General features: G+C 35.8%; 1 protein-coding gene across 1 annotated transcript; it reads left to right on the forward strand.

Moving 5' to 3' along the window:
* The first annotated feature begins 320 nt into the window (after positions 1 to 320).
* Positions 321 to 1,083, forward strand: LOC138912500 (uncharacterized). The gene is made up of 2 exons (XM_070213476.1): positions 321 to 683; positions 799 to 1,083. The coding sequence occupies exons 1-2, from the start codon at positions 336 to 338 to the stop codon at positions 823 to 825; spliced, it is 375 nt and encodes a 124-aa protein (XP_070069577.1). The 5' UTR covers positions 321 to 335; the 3' UTR covers positions 826 to 1,083.
* Positions 1,084 to 8,632: the final 7,549 nt, after the last annotated feature.

The following is an 8,632-nucleotide window of genomic DNA, read 5'->3' on the forward strand; positions in this document are numbered from 1 at the left end:
AACATGCCGTGGAAACCAAAACTTGCTGAAAAGACATAGGCGCTCGAATGTGTGCGTAAGTAAAAAATCATAGAAACGTTCAACAGACAAAAAAACGTGCGTCCCGAACGATTCCCGAAGTCTCGATGGAGCGATAACCGAAACCAATGCCCCATTACAATCCTACGTTCCAGAAGCTGGAGAAACGATCGATTACGAATATACCTTCTCGAATGCATTCTAACCCATACCCAATTTCGGCCGAATGCGGATTGCGCCACTGGGAAACGTCAAACACGAAAAGAATAACTCAAGCCACTCAAAATCTCACTCAGTGCACAAAACAAACAACAATAATGGCACCAGCACCGCCCAAACGTCAGCGAACTGCAACTGATCTTAAGGGAGGTCACGACTTTGAAGCACTGTCAACAATGTTTCTCGATCTCCTATCCAAACGCTTTGCGGAGCAGGCTGAGCATATATCTGTCAGCATTCAATCTGCTGAAAATCACATTATGGAGGGCTTAATGGGTCTGCTGACCGACCAGGTCGAGAATCTGGCTGGAGTAGTGGATCAGCTGCACCAGCGTGTGGCACAACTTAAGGAGCAGCTTAGTCGTCGGGGAGACCAGCTGGAGGGTGACGTCGAGGGAGTTCCTGCACTTATGGTCAAGATTGATCAGCTGGAGGCAAAGCTGCAGGCAAGTGAGGCGGCCCAGGCAAATGCAGAGATTGTTTCTGTGCTGCGCATTCATGGAGTTCCCTTTCAAGAAGAGGAAAACCTGAAGACCGTCTTTAACACTCTCTGTTTTGCAGTTAACATCACACCGGCCCTTAAATTAAGTAGCATTGACCGAATCCGACGACCTACCGACCAACACACCGTAGCACTATAGGCTGGATGACCACTTTAGGTGGCCAAAAGTCATTTTTTGAAAGTCCTTAAAATTAAGATACAATGACGTCATTCTGTTAGGATAACATCAGAGCTTAATGTTACGTACCAGAAATTTTAACAGAGGCTCCCACTGTTAAGGTACAGGCTGTTAAAAAACAGCTGTTGGCAGTGTTGTGAACATGTGCGATTTTTGGCGAAAACAACAATTAAATAAAAATTGATAATAAGTGCATTTATCTAAGTTTTTAAAACGCAATATATTATGGCATCGAAAGATAGTGGTTTGTACTTTGTGTTTGTGATGTCAAACTGTTGGAATTGATCGTGCTGTCCATGTAATTGAGTGTTTTTAACAACCATTCGTCGTGTAGTAAAATGAAATAAAACCTAATCTTTTCATAGAGTAACAAAACGAATGTGACCTAGTTTCACCTTAATATTTATACTGTGTTGTAGAGTATTCAATTCTTTTTCATATGAATGTAATCTCGAAGTGCACTTTTGCGCACTTTCTGCGAAATTTCACTTTTCAGGTCGCAACCTCATGTTTCAAAATGAAGAGTTGCTTGACATTTGGAGGTCTGCTGCAACGAGCAGTGCAAAGAAGGTGGCAATTTTAAATAGATTTAAAGCATCAATGCCTGGCACTATTACTGATGCTAATGAAAAATATTTAAAAAAAGATAGCCAGCAATTTTGCTACCGTGTTTCCAAAAAGTGGATCAAGTGTAAAAGAAACTTGAAGCATTTCAGAAGCAAATATGCAGCGTGGCTAAGTTCGCATACTACAATTAGCGTTAAAAAAATGCCGAGGGTAGGACGACCTTCATTGTCATATACGTTGTCGAGCGCCAGAAGCCAGAGAAGAAAGGCATCCTCTTTAGTAAAATCCACATCAGGCAATATTAAATTCCTAATTCAAACAGCGAGTGCGGCTGCTCGTAGGGGCGGTAAATATGACCTTGCGTATATATTAAAGTTATTAGCTATATGCCCAGAAAAAGCGAAGAGCATGCGCCAACTAATAAGTCAACCGGTCGGCAAATTTGATAAAATATCCGTCAACGAGGCACTGGCCCTTCTTTTGGATCAAAATTTAACAAAGCAACAATATATTGCAATTAGGGAGCAAACAAAAAACCAGATACTTCCATCGTACTACGAGGTTGCTAATAAAAAAAAAGAGTGTCGCCCAAATGATTCCAAAGTATCCGAAACAAAAGCTGAGGTTCCTTTGCAAAGCTTGTTGAACCACACAGCTGACCGGATTCTAGCACTTAAAAAAGAAGTGGTTAAGAAAATAATGGAAGATCAAGGCACCAACATTTTGATAGTCGAGCTAATTCTAAGCTATGGGTTCGATGGAAGCTCAGGCCATTCTAGTTATAAGCAAGGATTCTCAGACAAAAAGAACATTGATATCGATGGTAGTATATTCGCCACAACAGTTACACCTTTGCGTATGATCGATGCAAGCGGTAATATACTATGGAACAATAGAACACCACAATCAGTCAGGTTCTGTAGGCCTTTAAAATTGGAATTTGTTAAAGAGACCAAAGAATGTATAATTAATGAACACAAAAACTTGGAAGAACAAATCACATTGTTACAGTCTTCCAAATTAATTTTAGAAGATGGGAAAACGATTTACATTAAGTTCCGTTTACACTTGACCGTAATAGATGGAAAAGTGTTAAACACATTGACAGGCACTAGGTCAAGCCAATCCTGCCCTATTTGTGGGGCAACTCCTTTGGATTTTTTAAATAATACAAACTTTAAGTGTGAAAAGTTTTTGCCACATCAGGATAACCTAAAATATGGCTTAAGTCCACTCCATTGTTGGATTCGCTTTTTAGAATTTATAGTAAAAGCCAGTTATAAAATAATTTTAAAAAAGTGGAGAGTTACCAATGCTGAAGATAAGAAGATAATGGGAGAAAGGAAAAAATTTATTCAAAATTTATTTTGGGAAAAGCTTTCGCTAAAAATTGATAAGCCAAAGGTCGGAGGATGCGGCAGCACAAATGACGGCAATACTGCTCGTCGAGCCTTTAATGCACCGGAGACATTTGCAGACATAACTGGAATGGATCTTGCTTTAATAAAAAACTTAAGATACATTCTTATTACCTTATCATGCCAATTGCCCATAAATGTGAAAAAATTCCAAAGTTTTTGCTATATTACGGCGGAAATTATTATTGAAAAATACCCTTGGCTTCCCATGACCGCAACGGTCCATAAAATCCTCGTTCACGCAAGTGATATAATAGAAAATACAATACTTCCTGTGGGATATTTCGGAGAGGAGGGTGCTGAGGCCAGAAACAAGATCTATAAATCTGATCGACTCCATCATGCGAGGAAAAGCAGTCGAATCCACAATTTAAAGGACGTATTTCACAGATCATTGGATACATCAGATCCAATAATATCATCTGTCAACTTGGCTAACAGGATCAATGTACAACACAGATTGCGGCTTCCGAAAGAGGTTTTAGAATTGTTGGACAGTCCCTTAAAAAGTTCTGAAGACAATTTTGAAAATATGGATGACGATACACTTGAATTCAGGGACATGGAACTTGACACCGAAGAAGATGTGGACTAGGTGCGAATGTAAAACATTACTTTCATTACTATTATTAATAAAAATATTACCTTTCAGGTCTACAGCTTAACAGTTTTTAATGCTTCGGGAGTAGCATGTGAATTCAATGATATGTATGTAATTCCTGGCACAAGGGGGCGGTGACACGCCTTTTTTTTATCAAAATATGTTCCTTAACTTGTTCTGAGCCCAAATCAAAAAGACGGACTTAAATAATTCGTTTTAATAAAGTTAAGTTTCATGTTGATGTTTTTTCATATTACTTTAAGTCACTAAACATGTAATTCCTACCAAAAAAGGGAGGTGCCACGCCCTTTTTCTCAAAATATGTTCCTTTGCTTATTATAAACCAATATCAAAAAACAGAACCCAAATAACTCGTTTAGTTTTTCAGTTATTAATTTTGGCCACAAAAAGTGGTCATCCAGCCTATAGTGCGTAGTAATTGGATCTTACAGTGTGCCACTTAAGTCTTCATACACCAGTCGATTTTGACTTAATTGGCAAATTGCTCCTTTATTGAAGGACATTCAAAAAAACTGAGTATGCCATGATGTTCGTTTCCCTTTTGTTAACAATAATCAAAAAAAAAAAAAAAAATAACTTTTCCATTTAATTAACATACAAAATAAGGAAAAACTAAAAAAAGTCGACATTTTGGCACCACAAAAGTCATCATACCACTATGGCCTGACGCTCCCCTCAAAACTCTGTTTTGTATGGGAATTTTTTTTAATAATAATATTTTTAATGATTTTTTTTCTTGCCCAAAGTACATGAAAAATCCAACAAAATGAGGTATGTTTCATTAAAATCGGTCAACAACTTAACGAAAAATGGACCTACTGTATTTCTTATTTAGATAAAAGATTCGTTTCTATTGAAATTTGTATGCAATTCATGCTGTACGCCAAATCAGTTATTTTACCCAGTACATTTTTCGTAATGTAATTAATTGTCAGCGGGCGCTCTGAATTAGAATAGGGAACTTCAAAAACCGATTTAAATGGCTAATAGCATAAAATTGTTCAAAAGAAACAGCAGGACAATGGTTGAGCTTCTTTTTAAAATAACAAATGGCCTTAAAGTATGTCATATAAATGCCCAGAGTTTGACCAAAAGATAAAGGAGTTTAGATACTTCTTTGTTAACACAGGTGTTGATGTTGTCTGCGTTTCTAAAAACATGGTTCTCGGCTCTTGTTAGTGATCATCTTCTTGTGATGGTTATAATTTATTCCGTGCCGATCGTGATGGAAATGCTGGGGGTGTTGCAATATATCTTCGTAAGGGACTTAAAGCTAACTATATTTGCAGAAATGACGCTTCCAGTTTGGTAGAATATTTATTTATTGAGCTAACTGATTCTCCCTATCGAAGTAAAATGCTTTTAGGATGTGCATACAGGCCAAATAGAACAATTGACTATACTGATTTCATATCATTTTTTCAGGATTTATCTTTGACGTATAATGAAATTGTACTATCCGGTGACCTTAACAGTAACATGTTATTGGAGAAGCATTTGTCCAATAGTATTTACGCAACACACTTCACTAGTCCCTGCAACACCCTTTTGGACGTATTCTTTGTAAGCGCACTGGATAACACCCTTTAATATGACCAGGGGTCAGTACCTGCCTTCTCAAAACATGATCTTATTTTCATCTCTTATGACATATTTATAGACGACACTGACCAACCATCCAAGACATATAGAGACCTTAGAACGATTGACTACGAGAATTTAAATTTTAACTGTAATGCGTGTGATTGGAATGCTTTGTATAGTTTAATTTCTGTAAATGAACAAATAGATTTTCTCCAAGAAAATGTCCTGTGTCTGTATAACTTGTGTGTCCCCGGTAAAATTATAACTCCTAACGATTTAAGCACGAATGATTCAACAGAAAAATTTGTATACCAATTAGGCAGAGAGATGAGGCCCATGAGAAATGGAAACGGTATAAAACTAGTAACTTTTACCAGGGACCGAAAATAACTGTTATTGTAAATTTTTCTTACCAAAAAAATCATGCCAAAAAAAATCAAGAGGCCAAAAATTTTTTTAAATACACCATTATTTTTGTTAGCCATTGCAGTTTGCAAATCCGTAATGATTTTTATTTATTTGATTTTTATAATAAAAGTCAAAAATAACTGTTATTTGTTGATTTTTATGCATAACAGTTATTTTCTTGACATTTCAAAAAAAAAGAAATAATTTAAAAAAACATGCTAACCGTGTTTTATATAACTTACTAAAAATCTTAAAAAAAAGCCAACCGTGCATATTGTATAACTATATTTTTTTAAAATTTGTTTTACCCACAAAATCGCCATAAATCAAGTTTGAGTTTTATTTTTGATCACGACGAATAACGGTTATTTGTCAACTTTTATTATTAAAATCAAAAAATAACAGTTATTCTTTGAGTTTTACTTTACGAATCCGAAAATAACTGTTAAAATGTGATTTTTAACATAAAACTCATAACAGTTACGGTCCCTGACTTTTACAATCAATTTAAGACTGCTAGGAAAAATGTCAACAAACTTATACATACTGCTAAAAGTCACTACTACAATAAATCGTATAAAGATGCTCTAGTGGCGGGTAAAACCTGGAAGGGACTTAAGGCTTTAGGAATAGGAAAACAAAAAGCTATCGCTGACCAGCTAAATAAGAAATTCGTGCAATGTGAAGTACCTGAGGTTTCCTATACTGACTAGTCTGAGCATACTGAATATAATGATTACTGTGATATATCCTGTAATAATAGATTTATTTTTTCCTGTGTTAATGAATGTGATGTCCTACAATCTGTTTTAAACATTCACTCGAATGCTGTCGGACTTGATAGAATAGACCCGAAATTTATAAAAATTATTTTACCAAAATTCCCTGATCAATGGAAGGATGCAAAAATCATCCCTATTCCAAAAGCGAACAAAGATTTTCGCCCAATATCAGTCCTACCATTCTTGGCTAAAGTCGGCGAACGTTTAATTGCTGACCAAATAAATAAGTATATTGAAGAACAGAATTTTTTAAATAAGGCTCAGTCGGGTTTTAGGAAATCCCTCAGGGGTCAGTATTGGGTCCTTTGTTGTTTACCATGTATGTTAATGAAATTCCTAATATAATATCTTCGTGTAATGTCCATATATATACAGACGATGTTCAGATGTATGAATCTCGTCCGTTGTGCAAAGTTGATGAATGTGTTTCTGTAGTCAACAAGGAGCTAGCTGTTTTAAAAAACTGGTCTTTCAAACCCAGCTTAACCCTACCAAAACTAAATGTGTTGTAATCCATAAAACCGAAATAAGCACTAGCTTTTTGGAACCACTTAAAATAGGGGATGAAACCATTGAGTATGTGGACAAAGTAAAAAATTTTGGTATAACTTTTAATAAAAGTTTGAAGTCGAATGACCATATCACTCAGGAGGTAGGGAAAATATATGGATGCCTTAGGGCTCTTAATTATACCCAGTCTTTCATAACAGAGAACTGCCGTCTTTTAATTGCAAAAGACATAGTCACTCCGATTTTATTTTATGGAGTTGAAATATTTGGTAATAGTGATGCTCAAAGTAAGAAAAAGCTAAATGTTGTATCACAATGAACGGCAGTCCATAGGAGAGTGTGCGAAAGCGACTACTATTATATAGCCGCAAAATTGAAATTCTGCTGTGATAGTCCGATCGTAATGTGTAATACACCAATCGAAAGGTATTGCAAAAACTTAAAGGATTGCATACCAAGACTTTCAGAAAATCAATGGGCTTGGGAGAGAGAACGGTGCAAGTGAAAAAAATCCGACGCTCTGTTCAAAAGTTATAGCCAAAATAAGATTTTCTTCGTTTTCCCAAAATTAAAATTTAATTCTGTTTGTCAGTTTGTCCAAAACATGTTTTTTAAGTTTTGAAAATTTGATATGACGTTCATCACATCGATATAAAAAACTTTTGTTCTACCACTTTTGGAAAAACTCGCTAGTTTAGCGGGAAAACAGCTATAAATTGCTAAAATTTGGAAAGCCGTAACTTCTATACTACTAAAGCTACAGACTTGTGCTGCATCTCGTTTGAAAGGTATTTTTAATGCTAAACGCCTTCTATACGCAATTCGCGTAAATGTAATAGTTAAAAAGATGTGAACAAAAGACATTTTTTTAAAACTTTTTTTAATTTTTCTTAAAAACGGCTCTTACGATTTTCTTTAAAACTTTAAACTGTATAGCCCTTGAGATTCCTTAAATTTTGGTATACAAAACATTACTGTAAAAAGTCACGTTTAAAAGTTATTTTTATACGAAAATAGCCACTTTTGCCAGCTCGAACTACTAACGCTCCCTGAGTATTGAATTTTGTGTGGGGGTATCCGAACTGTATTTCAGGGTCATGGAATCAGTAAGTTTGCACTTAAGAGTTCCAGCTAAAAATAGCTGAATTTCGTTTGTTTGTAAGTTCTACACTACTAAAGGTACAGACATGTGCTATACCTCGTTTAAAAGGTATTTTGAAATACTTCAACTTTTAACTTAATTCGTTAAAACACAATAGGTTAAAAAATTTGATTTATGACCAATTTAAGTTTAAATGTTTATATTAGCACCTATGAGAGCAAAAGTAAACAAACAAAAACTTCTGATATCAAACAAAACCACCTCTTAACGAGGTAAAAAACTAGTGACGATCGCACCTTCAACGAACAAAAGTTCTGATATCAACTTTTGTGACGAAAAATGATTTTAGATGCGACTAAATAAGTACGCTACCTAAAATTTATTCATTCGGCACGGTACAACAGAAAACTTTTGTGTAGATATTAAATATTTGATAAAGCGGGCCGAATGAGTAAATTTTAGGTTGCGTACTTATTTATTGTATGAAGAACTGATTTTTACATCTTCCCGAAGTACAAATAATGTAATACGTCGCAGATATAGACTGTCAGTCTCTGAAAATCAGTTCTTTGTCTAAATTATACTTTTAGTATGCGGCCCAGTGGCGGTATAGTTCCTGCACGGGCCGGGGTTGGAAGGGCACCAGTAAGGTGGTTGCTGCATATAGAGCGAGGGGGCACCGAAGGGGTGCTTGCTGGATGTAGATCGAGGGAGCACCGACC

The sequence above is a fragment of the Drosophila takahashii genome, chromosome 2R (genome assembly GCF_030179915.1).
Source record: "Drosophila takahashii strain IR98-3 E-12201 chromosome 2R, DtakHiC1v2, whole genome shotgun sequence".
NCBI classification, from domain to species: domain Eukaryota; kingdom Metazoa; phylum Arthropoda; class Insecta; order Diptera; family Drosophilidae; genus Drosophila; species Drosophila takahashii.